The 21,022-nt window shown below is 49.2% G+C and overlaps 1 protein-coding gene across 1 annotated transcript; it reads right to left on the bottom strand.

Annotated features, from left to right (window-relative positions):
- Positions 1–4,145: 4,145 nt before the first annotated feature.
- Positions 4,146–7,944, bottom strand: LOC119298965 (uncharacterized protein At3g49140-like). Its single transcript, XM_037576271.1, has 11 exons — positions 7,662–7,944; positions 7,428–7,581; positions 6,614–6,716; positions 6,454–6,521; positions 6,139–6,282; positions 5,911–6,051; positions 5,695–5,815; positions 5,513–5,610; positions 4,735–4,887; positions 4,532–4,627; positions 4,146–4,385 (listed from the first exon to the last, which is right to left on the bottom strand). Exons 1-11 carry the CDS (start codon positions 7,874–7,876, stop codon positions 4,281–4,283), a joined length of 1,398 nt encoding a protein of 465 aa, XP_037432168.1. The 5' UTR covers positions 7,877–7,944; the 3' UTR covers positions 4,146–4,280.
- Positions 7,945–21,022: the final 13,078 nt, after the last annotated feature.

The raw sequence follows: 21,022 nt of genomic DNA on the forward strand, positions 1-21,022 counted from the left end.
ATTGAGATTGTAAGAAACATCTTCCAGAGAGAATAGTTCTATTAAGGGTTCCTTTCCCTGGGTGTGCATGCATTTAATGTACATGTCCTAATTGTGATGGAAAAAATCACAGTGTGTATAGCTTCTGGGGGTTCACAGTGGAGGGAGTGCAAAAAACATCTTTAATTCACCGACCGAATATTCCCTTAAGAACGCTAGCTTTCGGCTTCACCCAGTCTGAGGTACACATCCGGATGACCCGGCAGTAACAATCACAGACGTGCTCCCTTTATGCCCTAGCTGAACTAACGGGAACGTAGGGCATAAACACAGGAACCAGGCAACCCAACTTGGCCAAAACTTAAGTCATATCGATGCATATAGTGGCGAAGAAAAGGTACATATGGAAAAACTCATATGTGAGGAGCCTGATGCTCAAGGAATAATAATGAAAAGCTTCTGTCCAAGAAGCCCTCGGGTATAGTGGACGTACATATTTAAAGATGTATGCGTCAGGGGTGTGCAGTCGAGCCGTACGAAAGCTTTAAAGCGAGGAAGAAAAATAGTAATCGAAAAAGAGAGTAAAAAATAATGGAAACTACCAGGGAGGAGATGAATAAGGAGTCCGGTGCTAGGCATAGAATCTTTGGAGTCTGGCCGCGTTCCAAGGGTTCGGCTCGAGGCGATTGTCTGATGCATCGTGAAGACAGTACTCCTCTCCGGTGAGAACTTCGTCAATTATGAAGGGACCCTCCCATTTGGGCTTGAGTTTGTCCTTTTTCTTCTCCGGCAGGCGTAGAATGAGTTCACCAATGTTGTAGGTCTTGGCCCGTACTTCTCTACTTTGATATCTTCGAGCCTGCTGTTGGTAAAATGCTCAACGGGCTTTGGCGACGTCGCGCTCCTCCTCCAAGGCATCTAGGCGTCCTGCCGATCTAGCTCGGCTTCTCTCTCTTCATACATACACACTCGAGGTGAGTCATGAATAATACCGCAGGGCAACACAGCCTCTGCACCATACACCATGAAGAAAGCTGTGTATCCGGTAGTACGGTTGGGCGTGGTCCGCAACCCCCATAGTACGGAGTCGAGCTCCTCAACCCAGTTCTTGTCAGATTCTTTCAAAGACCGCACTAGTCTGGGTTTGATGCCGCTCATAATAAGACCATTGGCTCGTTCGACTTGACCGTTTGTTTGTGGGTGGTAGACAGAGGCGTAATCAAGCTTAATGCCCAGATTAGCACACCAAATTTTTACCTCATTGGCTATGAAATTGGAGCCGTTGTCGGTGATGATGATGTGTGGGACACCGTAACGATGCACAACGTCGGATATGAATGTTATCACCGGTCCGGACTCGGCCACTTTGACTGGTTTAGCCTCTATCCACCTGGTGAATTTATCCATCATCACCAGCAGATATCTTTTCTTATGGCTTCCCCCTTTAAGGGGTCCAACCATGTCCAGTCCCTAGACCGCGAAAGGCCAAGTAATGGGGATTGTCTGTAAGGCAGTTGGGGGCATATGGCTTTGGTTGGCGAAGAGTTGGCATCCGACGCAGTGTTGGACAAGGTCCTGCGCGTCTGCTAGGGCCGTCGGCCAATAAAACCCTGTGTGGAAGGCCTTGCTAACAAGGGCCCAGGCTGCAGCGTGGTGTCTGCCTAGACCAGCATGAATTTCCGCCAAAAGCTGCCGCCCCTCTTCCTCGGAGATACATCTTTGAAGTACTCTGGTAGTACTTTTTTGTAGAGCTCTCCGTCGTAAACCTTGTAGGCCTTCGAACGCCAGACAATGTGGCGGGCCTCATTCTAGTCTTCGGGGAGCTCCTTCCTATTAATTTAGGCCAAGAAGGGTTCGGTCCATGGGGCAATGACTGCCATAATGAGATGGGCCGACAGTGTAGTTTCGGCGGCTGAGCCCCCGATGATATCGGTGTGTTCAGGATCTAGGGTTGTGTTTGGATCCAGACTGTTGCCTTGCCACACCATGGATGGCATAAAAAGCCTTTCCAGGAAGATGTTAGGTGGGACGGGGTCGCGCTTACTGCCAATGCGAGCAAGGACGTCCGCCGCCTGGTTACTTTCTCGGGCAACGTGATGAAATTCAAGCCCCTCAAACCGAGCCGACATTTGTAAGACGACATTGCGATAAGCTGCCATCTTTGGATCTTTGGCATCAAAGTCTCAATTTATTTGAGATATTGTGAGGTTTGAGTCCCCGCGCACCTCCAGGCGTTGTATGCCCATGGATACGGCCATCCGAAGACCGTGTAATAAGGCCTCGTATTCGGCTGCGTTGTTGGAGTCTGTGTATAATATTTGGAGTACATATGGGACGACATCTCCAGTTGGGGACGTTAACACGATGCCCGCTCCCAAACCCGCCAACATTTTGGAGCCGTCGAAATACATAACCCAATTGGAATATGTGTCGTACTCTTTAGGGAGTTCGGCCTCTGTCCATTCGGCGACGAAGTCAGACAATACTTGGGATTTGATGGCTCGACGTGGCTTGTATGTTATGTCGAATGGAAGTAGCTCGATAGCCCATTTGGCAATCCGGCCCGTGGCATCGCGGTTGTTTATTATATCATTCAGTGGTACTTCAGAGGCCACCGTGATTGAACACTCTTGAAAGTAGTGTCGTAGCTTTCGGGATGTCATGAAGACCGCGTATGCTATCTTTTGATAATGGGGGTACCGGGATTTGCATGGTGTGAGAATAGTAGATACGTAGTATACTGGTTTTTGAAGTGGGAATTTGTGCCCGTCCTGCTCTCGTTCGACGACGAGCACGGCGCTCACCACCTGATGTGTTGCCGATATGTATAGCAACATGGGTTCGCCAGCGTTTGGTGCGGCCAGGATTGGGTTGCTTGCTAGGAGGGCCTTTATTTCCTCCAGTCCGGCAGTCGCCGCGTCTGTCCATTCGAAGTTATCGGTGCGCCGTAAAAGGCGATAGAGTGGTAGTGCCTTTTCTCCTAATCTGGAGATAAAGCGACTTAATGCTGCCACGCAACCAGCTAGTTTTTGGACTTGTTTGAGGTCTATTAGCATAGCCAACTATGACAGAGCTCGAATTTTAGCTGGATTTGCTTCTATTCCTCTATTGGAAACGATGAAGCCCAGCAGTTTGCCAGCAGGGACGCCAAAGACACATTTTTCCAAGTTGAGCTTAATGTCATACGCACGGAGGTTGTCGAATGTAAGGCGTAAGTCGTCTATTAGTGTTTCGACGTGCCTAGTTTTGATGATGATGTCATCCACGTAAGCTTCGACTGTCTTGCCGATCTGCTTCTCCAGGCATGTTTGGATCATGCGTTGGTATGTGGCGCCGGCATTCTTGAGCCCAAAGGGCATGGTGTTGAAGCAGAATGGCCCATATGGGGTAATATATGCTGTTGCAGCTTGATCGGACTCCTTCATCTTGATTTGATGGTATCCGGAATATGCATCGAGGAAACACAGTGAGTCGTGTCCTGCGGTGGCGTCAATGATTTGATCGATGCGGGGGAGGGGGAAGGGATCCTTAGGGCAGGCCTTGTTGAGGTCTTTGAAATCGACACACATGCGCCAGGATTTGTCCTTCTTTGGTACTATCACCAGGTTTGCCAGCCAGTCCGGATGTTTGATTTCTCTAATGAATCCGGCTTCGATAAGCTTGGCCAGCTCCTCCCCCATGGCTTGTCGCTTGGGTTCGGAGAAGCGTCGCAGTGTTTGCTTGACCGGTTTGAATCCCTTTAATATATTGAGGCTATGTTCGGCCAGCTTGCGTGGGATCCCTGGCATATCTGAAGGGTGCCAGGCAAATATGTCCCAGTTTTTGCGCAGGAATTCTCGTAGTGTTGCGTCAACTGTTGGGTTCAATTGTGCTCCGATAGATGCTGTCCTCTTGGGGTCCGTCGGGCGGACCTGAAATTTGACTATTTCTTCTGCTGGTTTGAAGGAGGTGGATTTGGGGCGTTTGTCGAGGATCACATCGTCCCTATCTACCGTGGAGCGCAGCACGGTTAATTCTTCGGCCGCGAGGGCTTCGGATAGTGCCTCAAGGGCCAGGGATGCGGTTTTGTTTTCAGCGCGGAGTGCTATGTCCGGATCACTAAGTAGTTGCACCTCTAATCCTCTGGTAAGTACCTCGAACCCAATTGGTCAGAGTGCACTAGTTTATGTCGTCCGTGCAGATGCTCAATGACCAAAATCACAATGTGAATTCGAAAGAACTTCATCAAGATGGCTACTGCTATTTGTGTTGCTGGATTAAATTTCCTAGAAAAAGAACAAAACGTCACATCTCTGTTTACATCAGTACTCTTTGGGTTGAGCCTGTGGTGACTCCCCTTCTTGATGTATCCTCCTAGGAAACAGAAGCTCGTGTATTTGCTTCTCTGCGCTGAACTCCGAACTAGCCTACAGTGCAAAATATTCAGAACCACAAGAGCATGAAATGCAAATATCTTCTTACAGACTAATGTTTCTCCACCGTCGATCTATTGTTTATCATACTGTACATGGCCCATAAGTACAAATTTGTAGGCAAAAGCTGAACCACTGACCTTTGTAGGGAAAGCAAATCTCAGTGTCTGCACTTGTGTTCCTGAGCACAGTCTCAAGTCAAACCCAAGGCAGTCGACGCCGATGATTGCTGCTTCCTGAAGAATTATAGCCGGCATGGTGGTTTAATACCCAACTTCGAGATGCTCAATGTATCTATTCCCTAATTTTCAATGTTAACAAAATGCCCATGAAGGAATATTACCTCTACTTGAATGGCCTTGCACCTCCAACAGAGTGATTTCAGAGCTTGTGTTATCTTGTCTCCACCGGCTCTCAAGCGTGATATTATGTTTGGTGCAGAGTGCGCGATGATGTCGGGTCTAGATTTCCGGTATTCTTCTATCTTTACCTTGGGCTACAAGGAAAAGACACGAAGAAAACATTACTAGCGCTCAAGATTGTACAACGACAATTCTGCAGTCACATAAGATATTATATTGTTAATTCACCATGTTTTTAAGCATGTATCCTTCCTTGCCTAGCATTGTCCTTGCCAAGATTAAGTATGAGACTTTCTTTGTAAGTGGTGACCTTGTAATTAGTATAGTTCTTCTATTTTAATGAGATGGAGGGCAAGGCTTTAGCCTCGGTTTCAAAAAGAATATTGTTAATTCTTCTATTTTTGTGGGTCTCCGAGCTACAGGACGTATCCCTACGTGGTCCTTACCACAGCATGAGGAAGTGCACGAGTTTATGGTGTCTGGTTGCAACCAATGGTAGCACATGATACATACAACTGGTTTGGATGTGGGTCCAATAGTAGGTTGGCATATTTTCCTATTTTCGCCGGTTGTGACTCTTTTACACGGTTGATTTGTTTACTTAAACTACTTCTAATAATTGAGATGTGCATGGAAATGATGCAGAGGCCGGGGCTAATACTCTTTTTCTAAAAAAAAGACTTACGTAGTAGGCATGAGCTTACACAGATTCGGCCCTCTTGGAAAATTAGTATGGCTTATCAAATTGAATAGACATACCTCTGTACCATATGCAGTGATCAGCTCAATGCTCAGAACTTCAACCTTGAAAAATGTAGCCCCACTTCCCTTTTTGTCGTCTTTGAGTGGTTCATCACCTACCGAAATTCCGGGAGCTGATAAGATTAGTCCTATGTTTCAGGAAAGCAATATCTGATGAATGGAAGGTTCATTGCAACAACCATTTAATAAATGCCTGGAAACCATGGTGCTCTCTTCAGCAAACGCAGGTCTCAGCTGACCCTCAACAACAAGGCTTGCAGGTGGTCGGTCCAACCAATCTATACTTGATTTGCTCGCATTCTGACAGTAAAAGTTAAGAGCATAGTGGCTAAGAAAGCGATTCAGAGTGAGTGGTACATAAGCTGATGGATGCTAATTGAGTTTCAATCATCTACCTCCACAATCATCCTCGCAAAGTATAGTGGATGACAGGAATTTACGGTTTCAAGGTTGGACCAGTTAGGTGCATCGTCATCTTCTTCATCATCATCGCCGTCGTCATCCCCGTCTTCTTCATCAACAGCATATATACCCTCCTACATGTTTTCAGACACACAGCATAAGGTAAATCACTAAACTATTTTGCTGTTGACCAGTTGCCCAGCTGTGCAGAATTTTAGTACCTCCTCATATTCATCGTCAGAATCGTTGGAATCATCGTCCTCTTCCTCCTCCTCTTCTTCTTCTTGTGCAAATGAAGTCGATGACGCCGCTGCTAGATCCAAGTCAGCAAAGACATCTGTGTTATCGAGTCCAATGATAACATGCTGCAGATACCAAACAACATATTAACTCAAGTGTAGGCACAAGCCACAAGACACAAAAACACATAATTGACCTTTTCATGAAGAGAACTGTTTTTTTTTTGGGATTGAAGAGTGGAGAATTATAACAGAATTGTTAACCTTCAAATATCAAAAAAATAACAGAATTGTTACCGCAATCTTGTCGTCGCCCATAATGTTTTCCATGACCACGTCGTCGTTGTCGACCTCGAAGTAAATATCTGAGAGTAGATTGCCACACGTACAGAAGATTAAAGGAAGAAAAATGACAATTGCACAAATTATGGACCCGAGTACGCAGCCGCATATATACCTCCATTCTCGTCAGTCAAGTAGGGGAACTCCGGCAAGATGATCCTCTCGTGCACACCGTCATCGATGAGCGTGGAGATCATCACCGTTGCATTGTTGTTCACCTGTGCATGCATATTGCAAGATTCAGCACTGCAGACTAAAAAAGAATTTGACCGAAAACAGTAGGAAAATCCCATTTTTGTATTTTCTTTATGGGATTGTTCTCAAGTACAAAAAAAAAAGGAAGGAAAACAGATAAATCAAATAAAAGAATAACAAGGCTTCCCTGAGGTGGGGAAACACAAATCAGCTACAAGACTATCTACACTGAGGTGGGGAAATACATATCAGCTAGAAGGCTATTATTCATAGAGCAATCTTGTCTATCTGAAGTTAAAGACCGATGGTTCAAAAGCGTGATAAGGTTTCCTCACTGCTCTATGAATGACCCAATTGAGCTCCTCTTTCAGTTTCCTCAGGCAAGAATAAAGATTTGTCTGGTCCCTTTGAAAATATAGTCGGCCAGATAGCCCAGGTCGTGAGAATGAAAATCTCAGGGAAAAAAGGCACTTGCATTTCAGCTCTGAAGCTGCCAATCCTTCTCTGAATGTCAGTCTCCTGGGGAAAATCTCCATTGATCTGGTTGTTCAGAGATATGTAATTCCACAACCAAAGCTGTCGTAGCCTGAAATTCAGAGTATGCTTCACCAGACCGGGGGAGATAGAATAATTCCTGAGGGTCATTGCACTGCTGAACACTTCTGACCGTAATCTCGTCGCACTTAACAGAACAGCACTGCAGAGGACTCAATGGACGGAGCAATCTTTCTAACCTCGACGATTGTTCGGGCGGATTCGGCGTCGGTGAGGCGCGCCGGCTCTCCGTCGTCGAGCTGAAGCGTCTCGGCGATGTCCTCCCAAGGATGGTAACGGCCGCCTCTCCCCGACGACGGCGGCTCGTCCGGGTGGTCCGGCGTCGCACTGGCACTGCATCGTCCACCGAGCTGAATTCAGCAATTGTACTGACAAAAGACAGAAGAAGCGCGTACGTACACATTCAATCATACCGGCATTGGCTGCTCCGGCGTGCGTGCGGGGTGCTGCTCCAGGAGCAGTGACAGCGACAGTGCGAGGAGTGATGGCTCTGACCGCTGCCACACAGCGGCGGGAGGGCGGAGCGGCCGGCTTTGAACAGGCTAGGCGGCTGCGTGGGGCGGCGGGAGCGGGAGAAGAAGGATTGGTCCGGCGCTGCTGCAGCGGCGGCCGCCATCAGCGTCAGCATGGCACACCATGGAACGGAGGTGACCGGGCTGAGAAGTCAGTAGGATAGTTTTGTGTGACTCCCCGCCCCGCCTCTCGTTTCCTATCCGAGACCGACCCGAATACTGCCAGGGATACGGCACAGCTGTGCAAACACGAGGTGGCTCCAAGCAACTGTTGAGTCATCGACCTCGCTGCTCCGACGCCCACCACCTGCTCGACGGGGTGCTCGTCACCTCCTCCGCCTTCATCAGTGACCGCCGACGACCTGAGGCTGCCATACCTGTGGTAGGTGATGAGGACTGCAACGTCGACACCACGGCTGCTGTTGCTCCGGTGCGCGCCATATGCTCGGCGGGTGGCCTGGGCAACAACACCGAGGGAGACGACCCCGTGGCGTCGTGCCGCCTGCTGATTCATCGGAGTGCGCATGTACCCTTCGCCATGCCGCAGGAGGAGGCGTCACCAGCACGGGTCTCACGCTGGCTGTTGGCCGCCCTCGAGGTGGACGCATGGGCGCCGGCCCGCAAGGTGTTCGGTGAAAGTTCCTGTCAAGGGCGCATCTGCCATGGCCCTCAAGTTCATTCAAGGCACTATTCCGGAGACCCGCTAGGCTAGACTATCACGCCGTGGGGCGCCGTGCACTCCGGGCCTAGGCTGCTGCCGTGGCCATTGCCACCCCTCGCGCGCGGGCAAGGTATGTGCATTGCTGCCGCTGGAAGAGCTCAGTAGCCTCACAGAAACTACTTCAGCTGGTACTGAGCATGCAATGCGTTGACAATATGTAATTACACAAGGACTGAAGAGGATGCAGTTGAGCCCAACCTGAAATCATGTTGTATTTCTGTGCGTGCTGTCCTTTCCTTAGTCTGCTAGATTTTGGGACCGAGGGAGTTTCTCCTTAATTTGGCCAGTTGTTGCTTGCTTGCTTAATGGGAGTACAAGTAAAGCTAGCCCGTCTCTCACGGCTATGAGCATAACGTCTCATTGTCAAATTTCGAATTCTTTTTTCCTTAGGAAAGCCACAAGCAGCATCCGAATTTAAATTAATACTCTCTCTGTTTCAAAATAACTGAAGTTCTAGGATTGTCATAAGTCAAACTCCAATAAGTCTGAGTGTTTGACCAAGTTGGTATGAACCAGGACTGGGCCGAGTATCCAAGTAGAGGAAGTTATCCCAATAGAAACCAATTAGCTCCCAACTTGGTGCACGCGCAAAGCACTGTCACGGGCCATCACGGTCTTCTCCCCAAGTTGCCAGCAGCCTAACAGGCTCTTCGCAACAGTTAGCAATAGAACTAGTGAACTCCCGTGAAATATCACTATTTCATTGTTTCCACTGTAAGAGCAAAATATGTCCCTATCACCTCCCATTTCTAGGTAAAATACATTTGAGCAGCAAAAGAAGAACGAGAAAAGTGCTGGGAACAGATATCATATGAAGCCACTAGAGCTCATGTGGAGCATCAAAGGAGAATATGTTGTTGTGGCGTGAAGATTGATGCATGAGAGGCTTTCGTCGTGATATATAGGGTGGCACTAGGAGTACATAGTGGGTGAAAGATGACCCTACTCATTATTGTGATTGGGTTTTGCATCACAGGACAACTAAGGTAGTCCTATGACATGCAAAAAGTGAACAATGAGCGATTGTTACTTATCACGGTTTTTTTTTTGTTTTTCTTGAGAAATAATGTCTAAGATTTATGTTTATCTAGAGAGAAAAGGTCCAAGGACAAAGCCCTATAGCATGCTAAAAAGGGGTTCGACGGTAATAGCGTTTTACAAAACCGGATATTCACGTTATATCAATACAAACAGAACACACATAATCACTGCCACAACCAAAACCAAAACAAATGCCGATCAAATGATAGAAAAGTAGATATCATCGAAATTAGCTCCCAGACTGGATCGAGTATTCAAGAACATCAAGTTTAGCATGCATGTCCTGCACCTCTCCCCTTTGTTTGAATAACACATGCTTCGATGAACTAGTAAATGTGATGGGACCTACAATAGCAAACCAGTCCATTTCAATGCACAACCATCGGGATCAATTACTAGGAGCTAGTTCACCTAATTAAGAAGGATTGTCTATAGCTTGTTGGATTGAACAAGGATATAAACAGTTTAGCAATCATCAACCACTGTTTGTGTAAACTTGCCAATGGCTTCCATGCCCAACAATTGATCAATGAGTACCTTAGCAAGAAAGCGAATGAGTAGGGTATGAGCATGAAGGGGAAAACAGTTATACACATAGTGGGAGAAATGTATTGATTCATTCCTCCCAAGTTTAGTAAAGTTTAGTATGATTAAGATGTCATTCATGCACGAATAAACATCTTCAAATAACCACCGAGAAAGGATGTCGAAGTATTTTTCTACAATAAACAGAGACGACACAAACACACACTGGGAGAATACTCTGATCTAAAATCATAACATCACTGGCTAGTCTGTCAGACTAGCTTAGCAAGGAACCATCGTACATTTCATACAAAAAGGTTACATACATCATACTCCCTCATGCTGTTGCCTGTGCATATTTCACATTGCCCAACACATGCCTCTAGCACAAACATATGGACTCCTTCGAGTGGGTTGCTTTTACAACTCCATCCACTTGTTGTTTTCCTACCAAGATAGATTTCTAATGGCGAGATGAGCAATTAATGTTCAAGCCATGAGACTGATTCTCCTAGAGATCTCATCGGCGTTATAAGGTTTGGTTTCCATATGATATCGTCGTTATCACCAATCCCATTGTTGTAATCTTCCAAATGCCTTTCATGCCAAAGTAAGTTGCACAAACCAAACTAGACAAGGCATCATGAGGGCAAAGGTTTGGGATAAGTGTGGATGCATAAAGTTATGGTGAAGGAGGAGTTCAATGGTACAATATATAAAGAAATGATCCCCGTGCTTAGCTATCAACAGATAATAAGGGAGGAGGCATATGGAGAAGTACACATTAGGTGGGTGACATATACCATGGATAAGATCACAAAACGTACAATGATAATGACAACTCCAAGACTTGAGCACTATCTACACTCATATGGCGATCTAAATGCCTTTTCTGAAAAGGAGGAATACCCCCGGTCTCTAGATCGAAATGATGCATACAGCCATATTATAATATTTAAGTGTCGTAAAGTAACGCTTACATGTATATAGTGCTCTGTCCTATCACTTAAATTAACCTCGAGGTCCTTGTTTTGCAAATTTTGATAATTTTTGTTTTATTTTTTGAACACATGTTAATTGGCTTGAAGAAGGTCTATCGCGTTACTTTACGCCATATTTTCAAAAAATGTGATATGACTTCACTTAAGTTATAAGTCATGTCTCCAAGTACTTGTTCTCAAAATTTTGAGAATGATTTTTTGGTCAACTTTTTAGTCATGTATATCAAATTAACCTCCAAGTCATTGTTTTCACAATTTTGACAATGATTTTTTGGTGTTTCAAGACATGTTTACCGGATTCTAGAAGGTTTAGTTGTGGCATTACTTTAAGACATGTTTTCAAAAATGTCATATGAGTTTGGTCAATTTTTGAAGAATGTATGTGGCATTCTAATAGGTGTTATATGTCCGATTGACAACCAATATCAGCAAGGTGCATCTTCCCTTTTGGTACCTCATTCCGAAAAGAACATGAGCGTCAAGCTTGTTATGGCTTGAGTAGTCTGAGGATAGGTGACCGACTGGGAAGTGGCTATACCTCGAGATTGATTTAATCGATGTGATAATTCTTTATAAACATTGTCTAAATGTTTATAAAGGCCCGTCACATCCTTTAAAATAATTTCGAAGTCCGTCTTTTCATTTTTTTTGGGAATGTTCTTCATTTATTTTATTGACTTTCCGTACATGACATTGATGAAAATGTCCCACAAAGTCTGCCCCATTTTGATTTTATTTCAATTGCAAAAGTTAAAAAGAATAAAAGGTTTTTCACACATGATATGTTATTTTACATGTATTTTCCTTATCACTTGATTACAAAATTTATGTTGCAGTTTTATCCTAATATTTCTATGCTACAACTAACAAGTGGGCCCAAAACCAGAGAGACGCCCATGTATAGTCTCATCAGCTTCGCTATCTCTGTTCATCTCCTTCACTTAAAAACCCCAGTCACCCGTGTATAGTCCCAAATCCAGTCTCTCGCCACCTGGCGCCGGTCGCGGCCATACTTCACCGCAGCTTCATCTACGCCGACAAGGATTGCTGCCATCTTTCCCCCTCGATCTATCACACCGACTAGGGTAGCCTCCTGTCGCTGACGCTTCCTATGGTTCAGGACTTCCCGTACCAGAAAAAACCCTACGCCGTCGGGTTCAATCAGACTAAATGAAGGTAAGTCTTCATATACATCTACATATCCGATGCAAATCACTTCAATCCACTACAAAACCCCTCCAGATGTTATTTTTTGAAATAATCAAGGGTTTCGATATGCAGTGCAGGAAGTGTTTCGACACCAGGAATCTCTGCAGTCTCCCCTATGTTCAGAAGGACAAGTACCCCCGCATCACACTTCCGCAAGGATTCAAAGAAATTAGGGTATGGTTCTCAGATTTAAAGTGTATCAAATATACATGTCGTTCAAGTGTTTGGTTAAGGTGTGAAGATTCTCTGCATGTTGATTTTAACATAAATGTTGATGGATTTCATGATTGGGTCATAAGTAGAAAAGTCTGCTCATGAGTTGAACAGAAACCATGCTTATGATTGGAAGAATCTAAAAATAGATAGACCTAACTAAATTTGGTAAAGTGCCAACCGCACCCCCTTGGTACCACTTGCTGCTACATTCCCTCTTTAGATGTTAGAATTAACCTACGTGTAATCTGAAAAAAATATGATTATTATGATATAGGAAATTCCAGATTTATAATGCAACACTGCCATTTTCATAAATCATTCTCAAACTAACAAATTTACAAACTAATTTATGATATTCAATGTTCCTAAATTCTAGTAAGCACTGTTGGAAATGGTATTTACCCCTCTCATAAACGGTACCTGTTTCATAAATAGCCTAAATAATTTTGAGCAATCTCTGAATTTTGCTCAGTGCATCCCCTGCTTTGCAAGACAAACTTCTGAAGAAGCTGAGTATAAACAGATCTATCAGGATCACCGTACATGTCCAACTGGAGATAAGAGAGGGCTTCTGTTTTCTATGCAGGATCAGGAACGAAAGAAGATATGATTTTTTTCACATGACGTACTTGAAAAGAATTTGCCAAAGTGTACCAGTTGGATGTACGCATGGAAATGTCCCTCAGACTAGGTGGAAAACCTAAACGTCACCTCCCAGTACATTTGAGCACTGATCCAATAACTCACCCGTGTTAGTATTCTGGCAAATATCAAGCAATTTTAACTAACAACATTTCATCGGGCTGCTATATTTCACAAATTTTTTTACAAATATTTTCATAGCTTATTACCGAGTGGATATTGTAACAAAATAATTTATAGACAACATGGAGGTTACTGAAGGGAGTAGAGTAACCTAGGAAGAGATGTGGTCTGTCGTCGGCTTTGTTGATCAAATTTGGATGCTCGCCGATGGTTACAATGCTAGACCAAGACGTAATTCCTACGTGCCCCTGCTGCACACTTTGAACAAGACCAACATTGACGACAGAATCATAGTTAGAATTGTATCTACTCTCATTATCTTCAGCTAGTCCAGGTACTCAAATTGTGTTATGCTACTTCGGCAACGTGTTGTGCTTAAGGAGATGGGTGCAAATGGAGAGCTGGCCGTTGTTCTCCATCCTAGAGTGAACATCAGTTCCACTTCATACTCGATCAGGACAAGGAGATGGAACCATCCTCCTTAATGCGTGGAGCAGAGTAGTCGACGTGTACGACATGGATCTTGGAGACAGGGTGATCTTTGTGCTACACCATGGACGTGCAGGGACCATTCTCTTCCTCGGTTGCATTGCTGCTAAACCAAATGGGGAGTAGTTCTGACTCTTTGTCATGTTGCCTCAGTGATCGTCCATCTCTATATGTCATGTTTTATGCTATTGTTGGTACTGATGTGATGATGATTCATATGAACATGTATGTTCTATGAAGAAACACTCAATGGACATGCCTAGTGATGCCCAAAAGTGTCGCACAATTGCAGGCCAGAACGTCGCCGAAGTTGGCTAGGGTGCTGCCCCGCGAGGAAAACACCTTGTGACGATGGACCGCCACAGAAAATGATTTCAGGTGACATTTTATGTTTCATCGTGAGGGTTTTTGTCACTAAATAGACGAAATTTTGTAGTGACGGCTTGAGTAGAACCTTCGTGTTGGGACTATCATCGGCCTTGACCCAGCCATCTTCATCGGTGCCGACCTGGTTGTCGATAACACTCCCCTCCCCATTGGAAATCAATTTGTTCCCAAGCTGGTGCACGCGTGAAGCACAACCCGGGATCATCGAGGTCTTCCCAAGTTTCCAGCAGCCTAGCAGGCTCTCAATAGTAGTTAGATGTAGATCCAGTGAACAACATAGAAATATATGTCCTTCATCGTTTGTACTGTAAGTGCATGATATATCCCTAACACCTCCCATTTCTAGGTAAATATGCATTTGTTCAGCAAAGAAGAATGCAAAAGGTACCAAGCAAAAGAGATCATATGAAGCCTAGCTAGAGCTTCTGTGGAGCATCAAAGGAGAAGACATTGTCGCATGAGAAGCTTGTGCTAAGATATATAGAGTGCAATTGGGAGTACGTAGTGGGTGAAAGATGACCCTACTCATTGATGAGAAGGTCTTTGGGATCAGATGATAACTACGGTGGTCACATGACGTGAGAAAAGTGAACAATGAGCCATTGTTACTTATCACGGTTGGTTTCTCATTTTTCTTGAGAGAAAAGGTCTAAGATTTTTTACCTAGGGAGAAAAGGTCCAACGACAAAGTCCTACATAATGCTTTAATGATTCGACAGTAATACAGTTTTACAAATCCGGATTTCGTACATCATTACAACCAAAACACGGAGGATCATAGCCACAACACCAAAATGAAAACAAATGCCAATCAAAAGATATGAAAATATATATCACTAGAATTTTCTCCAAGAATGGATCGAGTATTCGAGAACATCAAGTTTAACATGTATGTCCTGCACCTACCCCCTTTCTTTTAATAGCATATGCTTCGATGAACTAGTATAAATGGGACGGGGCACACAATAGCAAACCGGTCCATTTCAATACACATTCATTGTGATCAATTACGCACTAGGAGCTAGATCGCCTAATTACGAAGGATCCTCTACTTGTTGGATCGAACAAAGATATATATGGTTTAGCAATCATCATGCATTTTTTGTGCAAACTTGCCAATGGCTTCCATGCCCAACAATTGATCAACGAGTATTCTTAGCAGCAAAGCCAACTAGACTACTGTCGGCGTTCTGGGAATGGGGGTCCCCAGACTTGCCTGCCTGCGGCCTGCGGCGTGGCTCAAGTGGGGGCCCAACGTGGCCCATCTTCATCAGCACAAGACTCAAGACCCTCGCGAGGGGCCAAGCCTCGCGAGGCGGACGACACGGCACTTCCTCAGGTGAAGCCTCATCAGGCAGGCTCGCGAGGAGGCGAAGACATCAAGGCGGGATACCTCGCGAGGTGCCCATGACGTGAGCCATGACGACTCAGGGCACCAGGCGGGTGCCAGTGCGCGCAGCGTCCTTCTTTCCTCTTCGGTGCAAAGGGGACAAGCGCAGCCGCGGGGTACCGAGGCATCAGGCAAAGGTTGCCACTTCGGTGCAACAAGACCAAGACCAGGGCCGAGCGGACTACGAGATGTAGGTCACCATGGAGCCCAGCGTGGCGTCATCACCAGAGCCTTTGGCAGGCGAAGACTGCTTTTGTCAGGATAGATGTACTAGCTGTCCCCCTTCAAATTAGCCCGCCATTGTTGGATCCCTTCCCGCTCAATATTTGGGGAGAGGACCAGGGCCTCTATGAATAGGACTAGCCACCCACATTGCAAGGGTGGAGACGGCTCAAGAGAGAGAGAGAGAGAGAGAGAGTGAGAGAGAGTGAAGGGTGGCTGCACTCCCCTAGCAGTTCATCCACCAGCCAAGAACAGACCCTCGCGAGGCTGTTCTTCCTTGTATTGTTCATCCTCACCAGCCCCAAGAGGCAATCCCCAAACCACACACTGGAGTAGGGTACTACACCACAACGGTGGCCCAAACCAGTATAAATCTCGTGTCTCTTGTGCATTTTTTTCAGTAGCTTAGATCCTTGTGAGACGGAGAGGTTGAAGGCGTAATCTCCGCGCGCACCCCAGTGTTTGAACCTTAAGGGTCTGCCGGAACCCGAAATCTGACATTTGGCGCGCCAGGTAGGGGGCGCCGGAATTCGCCTTCCATCGCTCTGTTCTCCTCCGACCGATACAGCCATGTCTGACGCTCGTCGGGCCCGCGCCGAGCGCCGGGCCACCGTCGCTTCTCGCACCGCCCAGGCGGCCCCCGTTGGTGGGCGTCCTCGTCGTCAACACCGCCACCGGCCCGGCGGGGAACGAGCAGCGAACGCCAACCCAGCTTCTGCCCGCGCGACGGAGTAACTGCGCCGCAACATCGACGCCTCCGGTCGTTGCGACCCTCCTGGGCGGCTCGCAGGCGCCGCCCACGAGTCGCCACGTCAAGCCTTTTACCCGCCGGGTTAACACCGTCTCTGCGCGGCAGGGGGCTTCCCCGGATCGGGCGACGCATGAGGTCGGCTTGACCTTCGGTTCGGAAGACCACCCCGCCAACCCGGTCGGTTCGGGCGCGCTCCCACTGTTGTGTACCCCCACTATCTGCCAGGTGGCCGTCAGCAGGACCCTCGTTGACGGTGGCGCGGGCCTTAGCGTGCTCTCGGTCGAGGCTTTCGGCCTCCTCTGCATACCTCGGGAGCGGCTGCGACCCAGTCGATCTTTCTCAGGTGTCGGGGGCGGATCGACCGACTCCCTGGGACAGATCGGCTCCCGGTAACCTTCGGCACCTACGACAACTTCCGCACGGAGACGGTCGACTTCGACATCGCCCCCATCGGCCTCCCCTACAACGCCATCCTCGGCTACCCGGCGCTGGCTCAGTTCATGGCCGCCACGCACCCAGCGTACAACCTCATGAAGATGCCTGGGAGCAGCGGCCCCCTCGTCATGCGCGGGGACGCCGGGAGCGCCCTGCAAGTGCTCCAGCTCGCCTTCAAGATAGCGGCATTAGCACGGCCCGTCGACGCGGAGACCCCTGAGCCCAAGGGGGCTGCGCTCGCCAAGAAGAAGCAGCTGTTCACCTAGGACAAAGCAGAAACCAAGCAGATACCAGTCGACGAGGATGGGTCCTCCAGTGCCACCTTCACCATAGGCGCCAACCTCGAGCCCGAGCAGGAGGAGGCCTTGGTCAAGTTCCTGCGCGCGAACAAGAAGGTATTTTCTTGGGAGCCAGATCAGCTGGCGGGGATCCCCAGGAGTGTCATCGAGCACCACCTCAACGTATACCCAAATGTGCGCCCGGTGAAGCAGAAGGCCAGGCGGCAGTCCATGGAGAAGCAGGCCTTCATTGCCCAAGAGACCCGCAAGCTCGAGGCTGTCGGGGTCATTCGCGAGGTCCGGTACCCGGATTGGTTGGCCAACCCTGTCGTTGTGCCCAAGAAGGGGGGGAAGGAGTGCATGTGTGTCGACTTCACCAACCTCAACAAGGCATGCCCGCAAGATCCGTTCCCACTCCCCCGCATCGACCAGATTGTCGATTCCACTGCGGAATGCGACCTGCTGTGCTTCCTGGACGCCTTCTCCGGGTATCACCAGATCAAGATGGCCGTGGAAGACGTAGAGAAGACCGCCTTCTTGACCCCGTGCGGGGTATATTGCTATACATGCATGCCATTCGGGCTGCGTAACGCAGGGGCAACCTTTCAGCGGCTGATGCACATCACCTTGGGCCAGCAACTCAGAAAGAATGTCGAGGCCTACATTGACGACATTGTGGTGAAATCTCGGGAGGCCAATACCCTGATACAAGACCTGGAGGAGACCTTCACGAGCCTCGACGCAGTAAACCTGCGGCTCAACCCAGAGAAATGTGTGTTTGGCGTCCCCTCGGGCAAGCTCTTGGGATTCCTCGTGTCCCTTGTGGCATCGAGGCCAACCCCGAGAAGGTCAAGGCTGTCGAGGACATGAGTCCCCCAAAGACCCTCAGAGAAATGCAGAAGCTCACTGGGCGTGTGACCGCGCTAGGGCGCTTCATCTCCAAACTAGGGGAGCGGGCGCTGCCTTTCTTCCAGCTGATGAAGAAAAAGGGGCCCTTTGAATGGACTGAAGAGGCAGATAAGGCGTTTCAAGACCTGAAGAGGTACCTGACCAGTCCCCCAGTCATGGTGGCTCCGCACCCTCAGGAGCCCCTGCTGCTGTACCTCGCCGCCACACCCTACTCCGCCAGCGCGGCCTTGGTGGCGGTTAGGGAGGAGCGCCAAATCAAGACCACAGCGGCGGCACGAAGCAGGACAAAACGGGAGCAAGGAAAGCCTGCGGAAGCCACGACCACAGCTGAGGAGGGGCAGCTGCCGAGGAATGCACCGAAGGTAGGAGAGGCAGCCCGATCAAATGGTCCACCTCTGGAGGCCACATCGCCTCGTGAGGCGCCCTTACCTCCCGATGGTGCAGCGATTCCAGATGCTCCCGGCCTTGTCGAGCACCCGGTTTACTTCATTAGCACGGTACTGCGGGACGAGAGGGCACGGTACCCAATGCCTCAGAAGCTCCTCCTAGCACTACTGGCGGCCTCGCGCAAGCTACGTCACCACTTCCAGGCTCATCCCATCAAGGTCGTCTCATCATACCCCCTGGAGAGAGTGCTCAGGAGCCCTAACTCAGCCGGAAGAGTCGCTGAGTGGAACATAGAGCTGCAGGCGTTTCAGATTGAGTTTAGCACAACCAGGGTCATCAAAGGAGCAGCGTTGGCGGATTTTGTGGCGGAATGGACGGAGGCACCGGGCCTCGAGGCCGGTGAGGATCGGTCCCTCTCCCTCGAAAGCGAGGCGCCGGACGGCTGGGTAATGCACTTCGACGGGGCGTTCTCCAGGCATGGCGCTGGGGCTGGGGCGGTGCTCATATCGCCCACTGAGGACAAGCTCTACTACGCGGTACAACTCTGTTTCCAGCACGGCGAAAAGGTCTCCAACAACATAGCGGAGTATGAAGGTTTGATAGCTGGCTTGAAGGCCGCAGCTGCCCTGGGGGTGAAGCGCCTGACCATCAAGGGCGATTCGCAGCTCCTCGTCAACTTCTCCAACAAGGTATATGAGCCGAAGGACGAGCACATGGAAGCCTACCACGCGGAGGTCCGCAGGATGGAGAAGCAGTTCTGGGGGCTGGAGTTGCAGCACGTACCCCGTGGCACCAATCAGGAGGCCGACAACATCGCCAAACGGGCGTCCAGGCGGTTACCTCAGGAGCCTGGCGTCTTCGAGGAGCGGCTCTTCAAGCCCTCAGCCCAGCCGTTACTATCAAATACGGCTCAGCCTCGGGAGGAGCTCCCCCCGCCGCCTGCCTCGGGAGCCCCGGTCTGTGGCTCGGCCTCGGGGGCTCGACTGCTCCTGACGATGGAACCACAGGAGGGTGCTGGATCACGGAGCTCCAGAGCTACTTGACACAGGGGACTTTGCCGGAGAAGGAGGAGGAAGCGGAGCGTGTGGCGCGGCAGGCCACGACATACTGCATCAGGGATGGAGAGCTCTATCGGAAGCGGCCAAACGATGTATCCCTGCGCTGCATTTCCAGGGAGGAGGCAAAGGAACTGCTGGAAGATATACACGGCGGGGACTGTGGGCATCACTCATCGTCACGGACCCTCGTCGGCAAGGCGTTCCGCAGTGGGTTTTATTGGCCCACCGCACTCAATGACGTCGTCGAACTAGTGAAAGCTTGTGAGGCCTGCCAGTTCCACGCCAAGCAAATCCATCAGCCGGTGGGAGGCCTGCAGACTATACCCCTCTCGTGGCCGTTCGTGGTCTGGGGGCTGGACATCCTAGGCCCGTTCCCTCGGGCGCCAGGGGGCTACCACTTCCTCTACGTCGCCGTGGACAAGTTCACCAAGTGGGCTGAAGTAGAGGCCGTCCGCACCATCCCCGCAGGTTCCGCGGTCAAGTTCGTCAGGGGCATCGTGAGCCGGTTCGGGGTGCCGAACCGCATCATCACAGACAACGGTTCGCAGTTCACCAGTAACCTCTTCAAAACATACTGTGCTAACCTTGGAACGCAGATATGCTACGCTTCGGTGGCGCACCCTCGAAGCAACGGCTAGGCCGAGCGAGCCAACGCAGAGGTCCTGAGGGGCCTCAAGACCAGGACGTTTAAGAAGAAGCTAGAGGCCTGCGGCAGAGGTTGGTACAATGAGCTTCCGTCCGTGCTGTGGTCCATCCGCACCACCACGACCAAGCCAACTGGGGAGACCCCGTTCTTCCTGGTCTACGGAGCGGAAGCAGTCCTCCCTCACGAGGTCAGATGCCGCTCCGCGCGGGTCCTGGCGTTCGACGAGGCGCAGCAGGACGCCATGCGGGGGGTGGACCTCGTGTTGGGGGAGGAACGTCGCCGGGAGGCTGCGTTGCGAGCAGCAAGGTATGAGCAAGCGCTGCGGCGATATCACTGCCGCAATATCCGCCCCAGGACTCTCGAGGTAGGAGACCTCGTGCTCAGGCAGGTCCTCTCCAGGGAGGGACTGCACAAACTCTCTCCCATGTGGGAGGGCCCGTTCAAGGTTGTTCATGTTTCCAGGCCCGGCTCCGCGCGCTTGGAGACTCAGGAGGGAGTGCCAGTCCAGAATGCGTGGAACATCCAGCACCTCCGGAGGTTCTACCCCTGAAAAGGCCCGGAGCCTGTGAAGCAAGGCGAGTGCCTGTGAAGATCACCTCTTTTTGTAAGGCCCAGAGCCTGTGAAGCAAGGCGAGTGCCTGTGAAGATCACCTCTTTTTGTAAGGCCCGGAGCCTGTGAAGCAAGGCGAGTGCCTGTGAAGATCACCTCTTTTTGTAAGGCCCAGAGCCTGTGAAGCAAGGCGAGTGCCTGTGAAGATCACCTCTTTTTGTAAGGCCCAGAGCCTGTGAAGCAAGGCGAGTGCCTGTGAAGATCACCTCTTTTTGTAAGGCC

Source organism: Triticum dicoccoides, chromosome 5A (assembly GCF_002162155.2).
Source record: "Triticum dicoccoides isolate Atlit2015 ecotype Zavitan chromosome 5A, WEW_v2.0, whole genome shotgun sequence".
In the NCBI taxonomy this organism is placed as follows: domain Eukaryota; kingdom Viridiplantae; phylum Streptophyta; class Magnoliopsida; order Poales; family Poaceae; genus Triticum; species Triticum dicoccoides.